We start from the raw sequence: 21,143 nt of genomic DNA on the forward strand, positions 1-21,143 counted from the left end.
CACCATTTAAGAATGCCGTTTTGACATCCATTTGATGGATTACTAGGTGGTAAATTGCTGCAAGAGCAATTAAAGTCCTAATGGTAGATATTCGAGCAACAGGAGCATATGTATCGAAAAAATCGATACCTTCCTTTTGTCTAAAACCTTTGGCCACCAATCGAGCTTTAAACTTATTTATAGTTCCATCAAGATTGAACTTTCTTTTAAAAATTCATTTACATCTTATAGGCTTTGAACCTGGTAGAAGATCGACTAAACACCATGTGTTATTGGAGACTATGGAATCCATTTCATCGTCAATGGCTTCCCTCCAAAACTGTACATCAGGAGATGAGAGAGCTTCACTAAGTGTTGATGGATCATTTTCAATACTAAGTGGTAGAGTAATCTCCTTTCTTATTTCATTTTTATCCCCTTCTATAAGGAACATATAGAAATCTGGGCCAAAAGATGTTTCTTTTCTTGCCCTTTTCAATCTCCTTGGTTCATTTTCTTCTGGATGAGTATTAGATTTATCATGAAAGTTGTTAAGCTCTTCGTTCATTGGTTCTATTATATTTTCATCAACCTGCCTTTTTAATAATTATTCATATAGTCTTTGTATACTGTGTTTTCAAAAAATATAGCATCCTTAGACTTTATAATCATGTTTTTGTCAGCAAAAGAAGTTTGTTCTAGAACCAGTAATCTATATATGGGACTATTAATCCCGTAACCCACAAAGGCACACCTGATTCCTCTAGGACCTAATTTTACTCTCTTAGAATCAATAATCCTGACTTCTGCTATATTTTCCCACACTTTGAAGTAATGAAGATATGGTTTCTTCTTTTTCAATAATTCATATGGAGAAACATTCAATTTTTTTGTGTAGGATAATATTTAAAATACGGTTTGCTGTTAATAATGTTTCCTCTCATAAATTCAGTGGTAACCCAGAATTTGATATCATACAGTTGATCATCTCAACTAATGTAATATTTTTGCGTTCCGCTAGGCCATTTTGTTGAGGTGTGTAAGGTGCCGTAAATTCATGGATTATACCATTTGATTCACAGAATTCATTGAATTCATTAGAAGAGTACTCACCTCCTCTATCACTTTTGAGGGCTTTAATCTTTATATTCAACTGATTTTTCACTTCGGCCTTATAAAGCTTAAACTTTTCAAAGATTTCATCTTTAGATTTTATCAAGTATACATATGAAAATCTAGTGAAGTCATCGATAAATGTGATAAAATACCTTTTTTCCTCCACGAGTTAATGTATTATTTAAATCACAAATATCAAAATGAATTAACTCCAAGGGTTGTGTTTTTCTCATGCCAGTCCCAAACGGTTTTCTGGTTATTTTAGAATGGGCACACACATCACATTTTTCTTTTTGTTGTATTTCATATTTAGGTATAAGTCCCAGGATCATCATTCTTTTCATTGAATGATAATTAACATGACCTAGTCTAGCATGCCATAAAGATACTGAATCCACTATATAAATGGAAACATCATCATTATTATTAATATTTAGTTTAATCATACCATTACATGAATATCCTTTGCCAACAAACATACCATTCTTGGTAATAACCAACTTATCAGACTCAATCACTATTTTGAATCTTCTCTTCTTGAGAAGATCGCTTGACACTAGATTTTTAGACATGTCAGGTACATGCAATACATTTGTTAGTGTCAGTCTTTTGCCTGATGTAAACTGAAGCTTGACTGTTCCTTTTCCAACAACGTTCCCATGAATGTTATTACCCATCTTTACTTCTTGTCCAGTTGTAATACCTTCATAGGTCTTGAAGATGTTTCGATCCTTTGATATGTAAATGGTTGCACCAGTATCTAGCCACCATCCACCATCGAATATTACTGTGTTAGCTTCAGTAATCATTGTTACAAGTTGGTCTTCTATCATGTTAGCCTAAGCTTTTAGTTGCTTCTTCCTGTGTCGACATTCCTTTATATGGTGTCCTGGCTTATTGCAGAAGTGACACTCGCCCTTTTTCTTTCCCTTTTTCTTAAACTCTGTATCTTTCTTTGGGGGAATAGATTTGGAGTTCTGAATTTTTGGCTTGTTATCTTCTACTATATTTGCTTTGGAATGATTTTCTGAAGCACTTTCTTTCTTGTCTCGGTTTCTGGACTCTTCTTCTATATGAAGATGTCGTTGAAGCCCTTCAAGATTGTACTTTCTTTCATCATGTTTCAATTTCTTTTTACAATCAAACCATGATGAGGGTAATTTTACAATTACTACACTAACTAGGCATTCTTCAGGAAGATCTATACCACAAATCTTCAATTCATCAACCAAGTTCTGTAGTTCGGTTACTTGGGAGAGAATTGATTGATCATTTTTAAACTTGAAGTGGACAAAATTGTTGATCAAAAATTTCTGAGTACTGATCTCTTCGGTTTTATATTTTTCATCTAATTTTGTCCACAGATCTTTAGCAGAGGATATTTTAAGATATCAGTACTCAGAAAGGGCGTTTAAGATATGACCTTTGCATAGAAAATCGTCCTCTTTCTTTTTCTTCCGTTCTAACTTCACTTATTCTGAGTCATCGTCTTTTGGCTCGGTCAGAGAAGGCAGATCATCATCTAGGATGTAAGATAACTTAAGAGTTGTCAGAAAGAAAAGCATGTTCTGCTGTCATCTTGAGAAGAATTGACCGTCGAAACGATCTAGTCGTACAAAGTCTTGGTTCATAACTTGAATGGAATGAATTGTCTCCATTATGACTAAAGTTAAATCTATCTTGAATGTTAGAAATCCAATACACAACGGAGCATATAAGAAAATGATCAGATCTATCGGGTTCAAGGCTCGACTTGAATAGTCGATTTCTCAAGACAGATTTGCTGCCCTTTTTCTGGAAATTCCAGCAAGTGCAAACGAAGGAAATCTGCAAATTGTCTTCAGGATACAATGAACTCTCAATCCAATTTTCAACACGAAAATTTGCACATTTAAGTGTTGAACAGATCTCTAGTTTTGACACCGATATGCCTTAAGACGTTCAGAAAAAACTCAGCAAGAGATTAGATCGAGAGTAATTGCACAGAAGATGATATAATGTTAAGAATTAAGAGTCTGTCCTTCTGGGTTATAGTATCTAGGATTTATATCAACTGAAATGTTATAAATTTCTTCCTGAAGAGGTGCTAAAGAGCCTCTTCAAGAAATCCATACTCATTCACAGCAAATAATTGCCTTTTCATGAAAGGACATGACTCTATGTCCTATGACAGTTATTTCTATACCCATTCAGACAGGAGCAATTATCCAACAGAAAAAATTGAATCCACATAAACGACACATGGCATAGGTGCCACATGTACAATCATGTCACAATTACTCTTAATCAACAAAGGTCATAAATTATCAGGATAAACCCTTATTCAATTCCAGTTGTACCATGGCCAAAATAAATAAATAAAAATTGAATCATGTGCCAAAAAGACTATCTTTTTGCTCCTTGCGACGATGCGAACGTTCTAAGTGCGCCTAATAAAGCGCCAAAAAGCGCCTAAGCAACCCTACAACCTACACCATGCACGCGGGTGCGCGGACAGTGCTTCTCACCATCCTCGAGGAGATTTGAACCCTGGTTGCATAAGTAAAAATCCATTCTCTTACCGACTGGCTATACACACTATTTATGGAAAGTTTAAATAATTAATATATTTATTTACTTTCTAAAAATAACTTTTAATATACACAACAGTAGTAGTCACTAGGTGCGTGTTTGATGTTAGGCCATGTGTTTACACCTGATTTAATTCTGGTAGCTCTAGTGACTCAAATACTGCCATGTGGCAGTGAAATCTCACCAAGAAATAAATGGTAGATCTCTTCGGTTGCCCTCATGGCCAAATGGGATAATAATTCAAAAGGTCATGAGTAACCCAAGCATGGTAAGTTCAGCTGGCTACAATGATGAGACATTTGTTGCATATTCTGCTCACATGGTAGAGCCAACTATTCACCATAGTGGTCTCATGATCGAAATGGGTATGACCAAAACATAGTCGTGGCAAGGGATAGATTCTTATGATACACCATCGTATCTTGTAGAAGCCCTTACGACCAAAACATTTAAGGCAGGGAATAACAATAATGCTAAGTTGGCTGAGTTTCATGACGCACTACACACATTTATGCTAAGAAAGAGATAATATAACCAACAAATGACGTCTCAAGTGAGACTCTTGTCCATGTAATAGGATCATGATTAGAGGTGTACACGAACCGAGCTAGCTCGGTTAGCTCGCTCGACTCGACTCGAAAAATGTTGATTCAACTCTGTTTGAAGCTAAGTTCGAGCCAGGTCGAGATGATTTTTTAAGCTCGAAAATGAGTTTGAGCCGAGTTTGAGTTGGCCCCAGTTCAACTCGACTCGGATCAAACCCAGCTTGAATCGAACTAGGATCAAACCAGTTTGGTGACTCGGTTACTTTGATATTGATATTGCTCACCAAGTGTTTGATGAAATGACTCAACGAAGTGTGGCTGGTGGCAAGGAAGATATGTATATAAAACCAATACCCTTTTTTTCTTGATTTTTATGTCGCTTAAAAGGTGTTTGACAAAATACCTATAAAACCATTGTTGTTGTCTTAAATACAGTGAGATTTTGAAGATGCAGTCCAGGTGTTCGTGAAATTGTTGCACAGACGAACTCAGCTTGAACTGGCCCGAGTTGCTGACCGAACCGAGTCGAGCTGGCCAGTCAGGCTCGAGGACCGAGCCGAGCCGAGTTCGAGCTGAGGTCAGCTAGTGGCCGAGCCAAGTCGAGCTGAGGCTAGCTTGACTCGGTTCGACTAGATGTACACCCCTAATCATGATATAAGTGCAACTAATAGCCAACCCACGACAACTGACTAACATACATGGTGTTGCTTGATAGGTCATAACTGTCTTTAGGCCTAAATGGTTATTTCTACATCAACAGACCTGAGGATTGGTTACAAAGATCTCTTTCCAGCTACTACCTTCAACTTTTATAAATAGGAAAAAGATTAACGAGGTTCGAGCCCTTGCCAACCCAACGCAAATCAAATCTATAGTGCACTGATGCCTATACTTTCTTTTTTTTAATCTTAGCTTCTCCTAGATTAGGAGTCGTGTAATCCAATCCGTCTATGCTATACCAGTTTTAGCATTGGAGTAGTGTAATCCAATCTTTGCTTTTCTATTAGTGTAATTATCGTCATTTATGCCTAAGCCGTTAGATCAATGAGGACTTAGATCTAGGGCCTTGTTATTTATGCCACGGATGTTGGATCATTGATGGATGCTTCTGTAAGTTATTATTATTTTTTTTAATACCTCAATTAATACAATTGAGTTCCACCTACTCTTATATTGTACGAATTAGGTTATATCTAGTATCATGGTGAGAAAATATGATTTCGGCTGAAAGAAAAAAAGAACTCATTCAAAGGATAAACCATTAGTATTAAGAAATTACCTGATATTACTTACAAGTAGTTGACTAGACAGTTGAACTACTTCAGCTCTCGATCATAGACAACCGTCTATCTCAATGCTCGGAATCACGAGGGTTTTGTTCGGATTGAGCTGTACAAGGCTCTGGTATGCTTGGCCTCATATGCACGTGAATTTCAAGCCAAACACATGGTCTAAAAATCAGCTTGATCGGGAACTCATGTGGGCCCGACCCCATGTAACAACTGAGAGGTGATGACCAATTAAGGGCCCACCATGTTGTGCATATGTCATCCAACCGGAGATATGGTTCTTCCCAAAGGATGAAGGGACAACAAAAGTAAGGCCTTTCTAAGACTCAGGTGAGCCACACCACAAGACCGTAGAGGTTTTAGGCATGATAGTAGATTGCCATCTTCGGTGTAGCCTAACCGAGTTTTGGATTGACCCACATTTCAGTTTGTATACATATGAGTCCCATGTGTACTAATCCTTGCCATTTATCTGTTGGGACCGCTGATGAACCATGCCCATAAATCTTCAAGTCAAGAAGATTGGCCCATCAATATTGGACCGTTCTCCTTTTGAATGCAGGCAGCAGCTCTTGAATGTTTATTTTCAGGCCAAAAATGATATGTTAGGGTTGTAATATTGCAGATTTTTGTGGGCATGGTCCATCCATGGTGGGGTCCAACAAACCAATAGTCTGAATTAATGGATTGCTAAAACACAGCCCTACAAACTGAAAAGTAGGGTAAAATGTGCATTGCCCCATGTGGAGGATCAGACATTAATTCCTCAACCTTCTAATTCTTCATGGCCCACCACCTCATGATATATATGGAAAACCTTATCTGTATTAATTCCTCTCAATATTCCTACCAGTTGGACAACAAGTTATGATCCACCCAGAGGATAACTCCCAACCTATTAGGTGAATGCAACATCTAAGTCTTCCAGTGAGTAATTGGCCCACAATGAGGATTGCTTAATATAAAAATCTGCACCATCTACTCAGTGGGTGGGCCACATTTGATTGCTAGAAAACAATGTCTAGCAATTGATAAATAGCATAATAGAGTGTGGTCCAAATTATGAGTTGATATGGCTGATTTTTGCATATCAATCCTCATGGTCTACCAAACTTATTGGATGGATTGGATGTCGCGTGCACACGAAAGGTCTAGAGTTATCCACTAGGTGGTCGAGACCTCTAATTTGTCTATGTGCTTGGCTAACTTGTAAAGTGTTTATAATGTATAAAATAGGCATTCACCCTGATAAATTCCATTAGAAGCTTCAAATGGTAAAAGGTGTGTTTTTTTATGGGGCTTGGGAGAACATCAAGGGATGCACATGTTAGATGAATTGGTTGCACAACACCTATCACACGAGGCATTTTTCACAATTCGAAAGGTTTTTAATGGTCGACATCCCATCCCAAATATTCCCTATCATGTGTGCGCTTGATGATCAATCAAGTGTTTTTTTAGGGCCGTAGGAGAGCACTAGGGGACACACGCCTGATGGATGAATTGGATGTACCATATACACATCAAGGTCGGCCCCATGCAACATTCTTGTGTATCGGCCATATTGCTCTGCCATGTATAATATATTTTCAGGTTTAAACAATTTAAGGCAAATTCTATAAGTGCTATTATCATCTAACTAAGGAAGTGATCCAGGCAATGCTATCGGATGTACCAGATATGATTTTGAGGTATGACGAGCTACTTTAGCCACCCAACTTGTTATGCCGGGTTGCCCATGTCAAATTTACGAAATACCATCATATCCACAGTCAAATTCCTCTTTTAATTTCTCGAATCACAACTGTCTATAAATATTAAGTTTACTACTATTTATAGTAAGTCACCAATTCTACGAGTTTTATTTGTAGTTTAATTCGGAAACTTTTTCCGTGGCTTAGTATACCTATTTAAAGGGGTGTAAACTCATTTATTTCAATATCAATTAAATTATAAATTTTATAGAATTATTCTATTTTCTTTTTTTTTTCTCGTGGATTCGAGGCATCTCTATGAGGAGTCTGAAGAAGTTCCGTGGAATAAGAAATGCTCACCTGTGCGCCACTTCTCGCGAAAACTCGTGAAAACTTTTTAAGTACTCATCTCCCATTATATGAATTCAAAATTTGAACAGTCCATGTGATGCAACATCCTATGAAACTCCTTCAGCTCAACTTTTACATTGATCCAAAACTTTGGTGGGCCATGGCAAAAGAGAAAGGCAAATCAAAGAAGGAAACTGTTTCCTTCTTTGATTTGCCCCTCTCTTTTGCCATGGCCCACTAAAGTTTTGGATCAATGTAAAAGTTGGGCATAGAAGGTTTCATGAGGTGTTGCATCTCATGGACGTTTTGGAGATGAGTTCTCAAAAAGTTTTTACGAGTTTTCGTGAGAATTATTGTGCACCTGAGCATTCCTCTCTCTCTCTCTCTCTCTCTCTCTCTCTCTATATATATATATATATATATGAGGTAAACTTCACGAGAGCTTCTCATGAGGTCGAGTATTGTGGGGCCAGTGGTGATGTGTGATGAATAGTTTCCCTCTAGATTATGGGATGTCTCAAAATTCAGCCTTATTTGAACACATGAGGTTCATACCATTTAAAACCACGACAAATCGTGCTCAAAATATCTAAAAACGCTTATTTTTGAAATGATATAAAATTTGGTGTGACCCCTCGTTCAAGTGGGACAGCACAATGTATAGGCTGAATTTATAAACCACATTTCACTGGCCCTATATAATTAAAAGGTTTCAATAAGTGGATTTCTATTCTCAACTATTGCTTGTGGTGTACCTAAGTCAGATGGATGTCCATTACACATCATTGTAGAACTCAACCTCATGGAAAGCTTCCCATGAAGTTGACCTCACCATGTATAAGTAAAAAAGATGAATAGGTGCACTTATATAGCTAGTTTTCCATTTACACGTGAGTTCCAAGCCATGCATGTAAAGCTCACCTTAACATCTCTCTTAGCCCAAAAATCAATCTTACGAACATTCATCCGGTGGGCCACACATTCACAACGAATCTAGAACATCCATCGTCTTTTTTTCTAACCATCCATTTTCCTCTGTCCCCTGATGAACAACCAGCATTTCTCAAATAAGAAACTACAATCCTGAAATTTTCATTCCATTTAAATTATTTCCAAACAAACTACATTCTATAAATTTCAATTCCTCATACACTCGAACCCCTCACCTTCACACATATAACTATCCAAATCGCAGTAAGTTTCACTACCATTTTCTGCACATAGCCAAACAGAGCATCCTCCCAACTCTTCTTAAGAAACAGAACAACATGAACTCCCAAGAATCCCACTCCAAAATCTCAATCCAACACTAACATAATACCATGGAATTTCTGATCCATCCCCACCATCGGTCGGCTCAGATCTTCCTGGTGGCAGCCGTTCATTACATTCTCTTAAGATAGGTGGGCCACAAAGATCTGGATTTCCATTATACACATACGCTTCGAATGTCGAGAATTGATTACCCGACGGAATCCTCCCAGAGAAGTTGTTGCTAGAAAAATTCACATCATTCAAGAAAGTTATTGACACCATGCTCGAAGGAATTAGACCTGAAAGCCGATTCCTGGAGATATCGAAAGTCATCAATTGCTGTAAATTTCCAATCCGATCGGGAATGTGCCCACCCAAACGGTTATTCGACAAGTTCAAGATCAGCATCCCTGATAGATTCATCAAAGAATCCGGTATTTCTCCAATCAAGCGATTGCTCGAAAGATCCATGCTTGTTACGAGCGAAAGAGTCTTGCTATACTCGAACATCTTATCTTGCATCGACACAAGCAATCTCTCAACATAGCTAATAATGTAAATTCTCTCATTGTAGTAAACCCCATAAGCTAGTAAACGGCTCTGCTTCTGTGGGGTTTGCATGGCGGTGAGATTTCCGATGCTTGATGGAATGAGACCCGTTAGATGATTGTTTGCAAGATCAAGGACTTGTAATGAAGTAAGATTTGATATTTGAAGTGGGATTTCGCCGGAGAATGTATTAGACCGTAGACGGAGAATTCGGAGAGATGGGAAGCTTTTGCCGATCCAGGTAGGGATGCAGCCGGAGAATGTGTTCTCTCCAAGGTCGAGAGTTTCTAAGCTGGAGCAGTTCTTCATCGATGAAGGGAGTTCTTGTGAGAGATTATTTTCATTCAGATGCAGTGTTCTGAGCTGGGTGAGAAGGCCTATGGATTCTGGGATGGGTCCGGATAGATGATTTCCGCTCAGATCGAGCGCTTCCATTTGCGTGCAACCACCCAAGGTCGGTGGAATGCTGCCATGTAGATTGTTCCTGGAAAGATCAAGAACTCTCAAATTCTTCATTTCTCCTATGGCCGATGGAATCGTGCCGTTTATCTGATTACCTGAAACCAAGAGCAGAGAAGCGAACTGCAGTACATGGGTGATGTTCTCAGGGATCGGCCCGATGAGGTGGTTGTTGGAGAGATCGAGTTGTTGAACTTCATTTACTGGAAGGGGAAAGGGGCCTTGAATGTGGTTCGAGCTCAAATCGACCAGTCCTGAAATCAATAACCGGCGCGGAAGCTGGCCATGGATGTAGTTGTTGGAGAAATTCAAGTGTTCGATGTGGCTAGCAATGTCCCAAAACCAGTTTGGGATTGTATCTGAGATGGTTGCATTTGAGAGGTCTAGAAACCAAGTTAGATTCTGTTTCTGAAGCCACGAAGGGAACGAGGACCCAAACGGCACGAACCCAAATCAATGAATTCGAGTCGGAAAGGAGGAACCCAGGTGGGGCTGACATTGAAAATCAATGAATTGGAAGATAACATCAATGTCTTCAATTCGAAGAGCTTCTCGAAGTGGGATTCAGATACAATACCGGTTAAGGAATTCATTGAAACGTCTAAGTACGTCAACTTAGAGAGCTGACCGAAGGTCGTCGGGAGGGTCCCGTTCAATCTGTTCTTATAGAGAGAGATTGTATTCAAGAATGGCAATTTTCCAAGTGATTCGAGAATGGGGTCGGTCATGGAGCAGTCCTAAAGATTGAGAAATTCGAGCCTTTTGAGATTACCAAACCAAGCAGGCATGGTGCCTTGGATTGGATTCCCACCGAGGACTAAGAAAGAAAGGTTTGGGAATGGAGTTGGAGAAATGCAACCGGTTGTTTCTAACCTTTCAGGTATCTGTTCGATCATGTTCCCATACAAATTCAATTTGCTTAAACCACAGAGATTTCCTATGGTTTTTGGGATTCTGCCTCTGATGCTATTGCCTGCCATATCAAGTTCAACGAGGGAAGTACGATTGCCAATGGCCATCGGGATTTCTCCATGGAATCGGTTTTCTGAAAGGTCCATGATCTCGATCGCCATCCAACTCCCTTCCAGCAGAATGGACAAATCGGCGGTCAAGTTGTAATTCGTCCCGAGAGTGATTACTTGCAAGTGATGAAGCTCGGCGATCGACATCGAAATTTGACCATGCAGATTGCAACCGTTAAGTTCCAGAGATACAAGATTACTAAGATTAGCAATCCACGGCGGGAATTCCGATCCGAAGACGTTGTTTTGGAGATCCAAGATGCGGAGAGATGTGAGAAAGAGATGTTGGAATGTCAGTAAGGCCGCAGAGCGGCAACCGGAGCTCGGTTAGAGAAGGAATCATGTTCATCACATGAACCCAATCACGGCCCACCATCGAAAGATCCAGACCCTTCATCTCAAACACTTGAAGAGAAGAAAGGTTGCTGGCCCACCAGAGGCTGTCCACACTCAACATGGAGATCACATCACAGGAAAGATCGAGGAATCGGAGTTCGGCGAGATTTCCAATTTTCCGGGGAATTACACCACTGAAACCTGCCGCCGACAGGTTTAGATACCTCAATTCCTTGAGAGATCCGATGAAGTCCGGGATCGGAATGCCGGCGAAGGTGTTCCCACTCAGGTCTAAGTGTCTGAGATGTTTCAGTTTGAGAAGTGAAGGATCTAACCGTCCACTCAAGTTCCAGTATCCATGTACGGACACTTGATCCGACGGTTCATGTATGCCATATGGGTTATGGAGATCCAGTTTGATGACGTACCCTGTTACATTTTGACATGTGATGCCCCTTCATCTGCAGCAATCGTGACCGTCCCAAGAGGATAGTCGACGTAAAGGATCGATCAGACCGGTTCTGAAGTCGACGAGAGCCGTCCGTTCGGATTCATGGCAGCCCACGTTTGAGTTGCCATTGCAAGAAGAGAGGATTTGTAGCCATACAACCAGATGCATGCAAGAAAGAGCTACTGATGCACACCATTTCTCAAAGGCCATGGCTAATCCTAGTTTGGACACTAGAAAGACACCTTAAACTAGATATATAGAACCCAATTCTACGATCTTGAATCCAAATTCCATGCTTGATGAGGACAGGCAATATATAAAAAGAGGCAAGTTCACGTACAAACGGTGTATGTGAACTCTTGCATACAACACATCAGTTTACACTGAAATTTCTCATGTAGAACATCCAGAGGCAAAAATTAGACCAATTCATTATTAGGGGGGTGATGTAGACCTCGTCATAGATACGCTGGTAGCATGGTTGGGCCAAAAGAAGATGAACCGTAAATTGATCATAACTTTCGATATGGGTATCGTTACGGTGTGCACAACCTATTAATCTTTTCTATCCATTTTGACAGGAAATGCACACTTTAAGCTCAAAAACTAATTTTTAGAAAAAAAAAAAATACTATTTTTAGTAATTTTTAAATTTTTAAATTTTTTTCTATTTTTAGAGTTTTAGATTTACTTCTCTTTTAGAAATAACTTGTAATTATGGTAAGGCTCTTCTATCAAAAGTTTATTTGAAAATTTTATTTTTAGAAATTAGCCTTTAGAAGAGTTTTATTAGAATTAGGATTGTTATTAAAGTTAGAATTTTGGTATTTTTGGTAATTATGAATTTTTATTTTTATTTTTTTTTGTGTAAGGAGACTGTTAGTCAATAATCAATTAAATTATGAATTTTATAGAATTTATTTATATTTTTCTTGCTTTTTTTCCTCCGGATTTGAGAAGTCTACTTGAGAAATCCAAAGAAGCTCCACGGATTCGGAATAGTATTCCTCGAGAAAGACGGTGATAGTTATCCTCGAGAAAGACAGTGATCGACCTCATCACCATCACCCCTACGTCATTCAGTGGGCCACACCCTTATATTTATTGGGATCATCATCTGTCCATTGGTTTAAACGAAGCAGGCCTGCTTGATTAACAAAACACCTTAGTTCACTTGAGAAATTTTCTCACCTCGAGTCTTAGCTGTTGGACCTGAGTTTTATTAATGATCCAGACCGTTTATTTGATGGGAATTTCCTCGACAGGGATGCCCAAAAAAAAAAAAAAACAAAAAAAAAAAAAAAAAAAAAACTTTGATTGTAAATTTAATCGTTTGATCATACCGAGGTTATGATGACCGTTCATGTTCAAAGCAATATTTATCATCTAAGGCTCATCCAGCTACTTGGGTCGGTTACATGAATCTTTTTTGGACCGTTCCACTCTATCCAGACCATGACTTTATCTAGGTCACTGGTCATCGAGTCTTTTTATATTACCTCAACTGGTAGCCTTTTCTCTGACCTTCACATTTTTATAATCAAAGGACAAGGACCAAAGACCCCTTGAGTCATCTTAATTTCCTGCGTTCCCACCTATTGAATACGTAAATTCTATCCTCAACTCCAGGACCTGGTAATGTAGAATGGGTCACGAATTCGTTCCTAGCTATAATGGACTTAAAGAAGCAGAAGGATCGACCAACAACACCTGGGATGGTTCACCGGTTGACCACTTGGGTCGACAGGTCAAAATTCAGCTTGAATTACCAGAAATTTCAAAATTCCCAGCGGACGTTTTTCTATATATTTCGACGAATTAATAAATCTGATCAACTGGTCGAAATCCAGTTCGACAAGTTGACAGATTGGGTTGACAAGTCAATCTTCAGATTTCCAATTTTATTCTTCAGATTTTTTTGGTTGTTTCGACCGATCGGTTTAACCAGTCTATTACAGGACGACGAGTGCAGGATTTTGTGCATTTTTTAGAATATGTTTCCTAAACTGATTAGGATTCTTTTAATTATGATTTTTAATGAGGCTAAACTCATTTTTCTTCATCATTCAAACAATCAACTTTCTTAAAAATTTCTTTTTTTCTCTGGTGGATTTAAGAGTGCCTAATAAATTCAAAGTATTTATCAATCGATGAAGACAGTGATCGATCTCATTATGTCCTTCCCTGCGTGAATCGGTATCAAAGTGGGGCTTTTCACTCAACTTAATGGCTTTTAACAACAGGTCGGGCAACATTTCCATGCACAATGTTCTAGGAAATTTTTCTTTAACAGAGGCAGCTTTCAAAAAGGCACAATGAGAGAATCAGCAAGTCATGCAAGGGCTACAGGTTTCCATCTATTAGATGATGAAGGCCCTATGACAACTCCATATTTATGACGGTGATTTGCTCTCGATAGGCACTAAATTTCATAATCGCACTGATTACAGGGTGATGCCGGCACGACCTCCTCCTAGGCTACCATTGCCAGAGATGGTCCACCCGACGAAGCGTTTAGCTTGGAGTCCACGCTTTCCTGAATCGACTCCCCATGAAAAGCTCCCGACATAAAGATCCAATGGGAACCCTCTAATGACATGGCCTAAAAAGCTAAAAAGAAGAAGAACGATGGCGATGAAGGAGTACGACAAGGAGAACGTACTGGAAAATGCCGAAGTGACCGAACCCGGCGCAAAGAAAATAAATGGAGGGAGAGAATCGGCACCGCTTGGACTCTGCAGAAACAGCGAGGCGGGGAAATGGGTTATGCCCCTATTTATAAATATATGAAGGAAGGGCATTTAATGCCCATATTAAATGTCAGAACGTGAAGAGACGTCTCAGTGCACGTTGTCCTTCATGTGGCAGCTTGGGGTTTGTTGTCAGGCCTTACCATCGAGGTAGGGATGGTGTCCATCTACAAATCGTCTAAAGGCGAAGCAACACCACTCTGTGCACGCCTATTCGTACGAATCGCTACCACGATATCTTCCTCGATCACAACAGCATACACCGTCCCTTTCCACTTTTGTATTAAATATCAAGCTGCAGTATGCCATCGCATGAGATTGAGGTCGGGACTTAGGGTCAGTCCCCGAGGTCAGGATCTGGAGTTGGTCCCGAAGGTCGAGGTTAATACTCGGAGTCAAGGTCAGCATATTTGTTCATGAGTCCTATCCTCAATTTGCTAGGGCTCAGTCATAGAGTCACTTTGTCTGGCCCATCTCCTCTAGCTCAGGGTTCACTTCAACGATCTCATCCCCATACATTAGGTCATCTCAGTTTTACCCATAACAGTTGCCCCCTACTTCTGAGCACTATGTACACAAGCTCAGGAAGTAAGTGGACTTGGACCAATGTATAAGCAAGAGACTTCAAACTTGTGAGAGGTCAACTCACTTCATGAGTACTACTGACCCCGGCTCCCAACTCGACCTCTAGGTAGGGGGTTAACCTCGACCTTGAAGGTTAGCCTTGGGCTAAGAACAGAAATATCCGGAGAAAATCTTGTACTATGTGTAAACGGGTTCTCTGCGAAGTTTTAGCCAAAGATCACACAAATGGAGGAATAATCAAAGTATTAGAGAGATATCCGAAAACAGAATCCAACCTCAATACGGGCCCTCCCAGCATATTTTATAGATCTATTTGGATAAGCAAGTTGTCAGAGCTAACTTATAAATACACCACTTTATTTAAGGAGAAGACATGCACAACTCCCCTATTTCTACTACACCAATTAAGAGTTTACATGCCTGACTTAGGCATTAGAGGGTCCTCTACCATCACTAGTGCCCCCTATGTCTTCTTTTTCTATTAAGTTAAAAATACCATTAGGCTCGCCCGTATGCCGGGCAGGATCGATCAGATTTGAACATCAGTGTGTATATATATGTGTGTGTGTGTGTGTGTGATTGTGGCAATGGAACTAAACCACATGCATGTAACAAAGCTCATTTACTCCACACGTGTGTTAAATTGGCACACATGTACGTAATCCAATTCATCCATTCCCGTGAGGATAATGTAAATGCCCTTAGGATTATTATTATTATTATTATTATTTTAATCTAATCTTTTTATTTATTTTTTTCTTTTAGAAAAACTCCATTCACAGAGGATTCTGATTGATGGATGGACCCAACCACGCATGGCAGGGATCTCTACTAATGTGATCCAATCTCAACCAAACAGGTGGATTACCAAAGGCAATCCCCACCCTACGTTTAACCATTTTAAATGGGCCCATTATAATCGTAGGGTCATTTAAAAATGCAAAATGCTTAAATCGTACTTTTTTTTGTATGTTGTTGACGAAACATGTCAAGATCAGGAATTCCTACAATTGGTTTTGGTTTTATACTGAGAAATGAGTCTAAGGTTAGAAATCGTATAACTAGTTTTATATTGAGAAATGTTCACACGCATTGTTTTGCAACGGTTTTCATTCCCACAAGCATGTCACTATTTTGGGATATCTGAACCATACAAAAGGTGGGCTGCATCGTACAGTGGGCTACTCTGTCGAAATCAACGGACAGCCGAGGGTTTGAATCAATGTAGGGGTGTGGCTCATGTTATGAGTGGATTAGGTCAATTTTCTTTTTAGATACCTTTATATTGTGGCCCACCTTTTGCAACTCTCGAATGTGCTGCAAAAGGATGTGTTGGCTGAAACAAAACGGCTGTATGTAAAAGTCCACATACATAAACATTGTATGTAACCTATCTCTTTTAGATTTTTTTTAATTTAAAAAAAAGAGAAGAAAACCAATAGTCCATGCTCAACATACGGGAGGATATTCAAGGATGGCACATGTGAGTTCTGAACCACTCATGTAGATCACCATATAATGTCTATCATACCCCAAAATCACACCTACCTTTGAAAATTCGAAATTTGTACCGTCGAACCTATAACTCACTTATAGGTAAGTGAAATCCTTTCATGAACTAATAGTTATGCTTCATCAAACTATCAAATTGATGGACATTTATTGGACGGTTAAGAAGAAATGTATCCACTCATCTGATGTAGAGCGGGTTGCGGACAGTTACATGGCCAAGATGGATGAGACTTTGATGGCATTTACAATCTCTCCATAGCATAAAAAAACACACCAAAATATTTCAGTGAAAAAATATAAATTTTTCAAAATTTTCATATGACATCGAGCATCTGTTGATGTAGTCCATGGATGACATCAACAAACACCATTATTTACGTATTTGATACATCAACAACACAACATTTCTCAAATAAGAAACTGCAATCCTGATATTTTCATTCCATTTAAATTATTTCCAAACAAACTACATTCTATGAATTTCAATTCCTCAAACACTCGAACCCCTCACCTTCACACGTATAACTATCCAAATCGCAATAAGTTTCATTACCATTTTCTGCACATAGCCAAACAGAGCATCCTCCCAACTCTTCTTAAGAAACAGAACAACATGAACTCCCAAGAACCCCAATCCAAATCCCAATCCAACACTAACATAATACAATGGAATTTCTGATCCATCCCCTCCATCGGTCGGCTCAGATCTTCCCGGCGGCATCCATCCTTCACATTCTCTTAAGATAGGTGGACCACAAAGATCCGGATTTCCATTATACACAGATGCTTTGAATGTCGAGAATTGATTACCCGACGGAATCCTCCCAGAGAAGTTGTTGCTAGAAAAATTCACATCATTCAAGAAACTCATCGACACCATGCTTGAAGGAATTAGACCCGAAAGCTGATTCCTGGAGACATCGAAAGTCATCAATTCCTGTAAATTTCCAATCCGATCGGGAATGTGCCCACCCAAACGGTTGTTAGACAAGTTCAAGATCAGCATCCCTGATAGATTCATCAAAGAATCCGGTATTTCTCCGAAAGATCCATGCTTGTCATGAGCGAAAGAGTCTTGTTATACTCGAACATCTTATCTTGCATCGACACAGACAATCTCTCGATGAATGTAATGATGTAAATTCTCTCGTTGTAGTAAATCCCATAAGCTAGTAAGATGTTCCTGTTCTGGTGGGTACGCATGGCCGTGAGATTTCCAAGGCTTGATGGAATGGGACCTGTGAGATGATTGTTTGCAAGATCAAGGACTTGTAATGAAGTTAGGTTCGATATTTGTGAGGGGATTTCACCAGTGAATGTATTAGACCTTAGTCGGAGAATTCGGAGAGACAAGAAGCTTTCTCCAATCCAAGTAGAGATGCGACCTGAGAATTTGTTCTCTCCGAGGTCGAGAGTTTCTAATCTGGACAAATTCTTCATCGATGAAGGGAGTTCTTCTGAGAGATTATTGTAATTCAGATGCACTGTTTGGAGATGGGTGAGAAGGCCTATGGATTCTGGGATGGGTCCGGAGAGATGATTTCCGCTCAGATCGAGCGCTTCCATTTGCGTGCAACCGCCCAAGGTTGGTGGAATGCTGCCATGTAGATTGTTTCTGGAAAGATCAAGAACTCTCAGATACATCATTTCTCCGATGGCTGATGGAATCGTGCCGTCTATCTGATTACCTGAAACCAAGAGCAGAGAAGCGATCTGCATTACGTGGTTAATGTTCTCAGGGATCGGCCCGACGAGGCTGTTGTTGGAGAGATTGAGCTGCGATACTTTCATTGGAAGAGGAAAGGGGCCTTGAATGCTGTTCGAGCTTAAATCGACCGTCGCCCATCCTGAAAACGATATCTGGCTTGGAAGCTGGCCATGGATGTAGTTGTTGGAGAGATTCAAGTGTGAGAGATGGCTAGCAATGTCCCAAAACCAGTTTGGGATTGTATCTGAGATAGCCGCGTTCGAGAGGTCTAGATGCTGAGTCAGGTTCTGTTTCGAAAGCCAGGAAGGGAACCGAGGCCCTAAACGGCACGAACCCAAATCAATGAATTCGAGTCGAAAAGGAGGAACCCAGGTGGGGCTGATATTGAAAATCAATGAATTGGAAGATAACATCAATGTCTTCAATTCAAATAGCTTCTCGAAGTGGGATTCTGATACAATGCCGGTTAACGTGTTCGATGAAATGTCTAAGTATCTCAACTTAGAGAGCTGCCCGAATGTCGTCGGGAGGGTCCCATTCAAACTGTTTCTATAGAGAGAGATCATATTCAAGAATGGCAATCTTCCAAGTGATTCGAGAATGGAGCCAGTCATCAAGCAGTCCTGAAGATCGAGCCATTCGAGCCTTTTGAGCTGACCGAACCAAGCAGGCATCGAGCCATGGATCGGATTCCCACCGAGAAGCAAGAAAGCAAGGTTTGCGAATGGAGTTTGCAAAATACAACCTGCTGTTTCTAACGAATCAGGTATCTGCTCGATCATGTTCGCATACAAATTCAATTTTCTTAAACCACAGAGATTTCCAATGGTTTTTGGGATTCTGCCTTTGATGCTATTGTATCCTAGATTAAGTTCAACAAGGGAAGTAAGATTGCCAATGGAAATGGGGATTTCTCCATGGAATCTGTTTTCGGAAAGATCCATGATCTTGATCGCCATCCAACTCCCTTCGAGCAGAACTGACAAATCAGCAGTCAGGTTGTAATTCGTCCCGAGATTGATTACTTGCAAGTGATGAAGCTCGGCGATCGCCATCGGAATGGAACCGTGCAGATCACAACCGTTGAGTTCCAGAGATACAAGATTACTAAGATTAGCAATCCACGGCGGGAATTCCGATCCGAAGAAGTTGTTTTGGAGATCCAAGACGCGGAGAGATGTGAAATTGATGTGAGAAAGAGATGTTGGAATGTCATTAAGGCCGCAGAGCGGCAACCGGAGCTTGATTAGAGAAGGGATCATGTTCATCACATGAACCCAATCACGGCCCACCATCGAAAGATCCAGACCCTTCATCTCAAACACTTGAAGAGAAGAAAGGTTGCTGGCCCACCAGAGGCTGTCCACACTCAAACGTGGGCTGGATATGGAGGGGTGGCGATAGCTATGGACATTAGAAGGACGACCTGAAACTGGATATATAGATGGTGTGCCATGTTGTCTGCGTGTGAGGTAATCTACATCGTTCAAATCATTGGCCCACTTACGCTGATCTAGTAAATTTGATTTTTGGGTGTGTTTATAATTCTTGTATTCATAATTTAGACGGTCTGGATCATTGTCATGTAGTCATGTATGGCATGTGTACGGTGGATGACACGGTTCAAAAAAAAGGGTGAAACCGGACTTCGTACTCTGGCTCATGGAAAACGATCATCCACGGATGGATTTGAATACTGTATTGTGTGCTCGTTGTAAGAAGTTGGTGTAAGTGCGGAAGTTGGTTCAATGATCTAGACCGTTGATTTGATGGACGTCACCACGGATGACACGAACCATCCAGACCATTCGTTTATTGGGCCCCACCATAGATAGACCATGCCTCAAAAATCTCTCAATATAACAAACCCAACCTATCATTTCTGACCTCAAAATAAAATATTCAAGAAGAGATAGCAACCGTCCCCATTCCACCGTGAAATGGTCGTCCAATATTATTGGCCGATCTTATCACATTTGAGATTTTGGGATATGGTTCATCCACAATGGCCCAACAGCTTAACGGTCAGGATCACCAAACAAAGGATCCACCTATACAAACTGAAATCCTTAATATGCAATGCATGTACGTTGATTGAAGATCATGTAATTCCTGCCTACTGAACTCCATTCAACGCTCTCGCATCCAAATTCCAAACTAGTTAAGGACGGGCAAGATATAAAAAGGGTCAAGTTCAAGTACAAACGGTGTATGTGAACTCTTGCATACAGCATGTTAGTTCACACTAAAACTTCTCTGATATAGAACATCCGAACCGTTGATACAACGGTCCACATAATAAATATCAGTATAGGAAAAAATTGGACCAACCCACCAGATAGGTGGGCCACACCCTTATATTGATTCAGATCATCAGTTGTCCATTGGTTTGGACGGAGGAGACTGCCTGATTAACGGAGAACCCTAGTTTACACCCAAGGTGATCTTTAAAATGGGCCCACCTTTTGCATGACGAAAACTCGTGTGCTAAAGTTCACATGTAATGTTACAGGTGAACATTTCTTAGAATGAGAGATTTTCTCACATTGATTCTTAGCTGTCCGAATTGAGTTTTTGTTAAGGATCCAAGCCGTTCATTTGATAGGGATTTCCTGGGTGGGAATGCCTGCAAAAGCAAAAATAAAAATAAAAATAAATAATAAAATCCTAGGTTTGAAAGTCTTAACCCTTTCATCTAGGCTTATTCAGCCACTAGGTACGGTTACATGACTCTTTTTCTGTTACGCCATACGTCACTGAGTCTTTTCTTACGGACCAGGATTGTCTGGTGTGCCACACACCACCGACCTCCGTGGTGGGTTGACAGGGCAAACTGGTTCATCCACAATGGCCCAACAGATTAATGGTCAGGATCACCAAACAAAGGATCCACCTGTACAAACTGAAATCCTTAGTATGCAATGCAAGTACGTTGGTTGAAGAGCATGTATTTCCTGCCTACTGAACTCCAT

General features: G+C 40.1%; 2 protein-coding genes across 2 annotated transcripts; both read right to left on the minus strand.

Moving 5' to 3' along the window:
• Positions 1–8,796: 8,796 nt before the first annotated feature.
• On the minus strand, positions 8,797–10,976 carry LOC131225009 (receptor-like protein EIX2). The gene is made up of 3 exons (XM_058220437.1): positions 10,681–10,976; positions 10,305–10,464; positions 8,797–10,215 (listed from the first exon to the last, which is right to left on the minus strand). The coding sequence occupies exons 1-3, from the start codon at positions 10,974–10,976 to the stop codon at positions 8,797–8,799; spliced, it is 1,875 nt and encodes a 624-aa protein (XP_058076420.1).
• A 6,507-nt stretch (positions 10,977–17,483) lies between these two features.
• On the minus strand, positions 17,484–19,487 carry LOC131225010 (leucine-rich repeat receptor protein kinase EMS1-like). The gene has a single exon (XM_058220438.1). The coding sequence runs from the start codon at positions 19,485–19,487 to the stop codon at positions 17,484–17,486; it is 2,004 nt and encodes a 667-aa protein (XP_058076421.1).
• Positions 19,488–21,143: the final 1,656 nt, after the last annotated feature.

The sequence above is a fragment of the Magnolia sinica genome, chromosome 14 (genome assembly GCF_029962835.1).
Source record: "Magnolia sinica isolate HGM2019 chromosome 14, MsV1, whole genome shotgun sequence".
In the NCBI taxonomy this organism is placed as follows: Eukaryota; Viridiplantae; Streptophyta; class Magnoliopsida; order Magnoliales; family Magnoliaceae; genus Magnolia; species Magnolia sinica.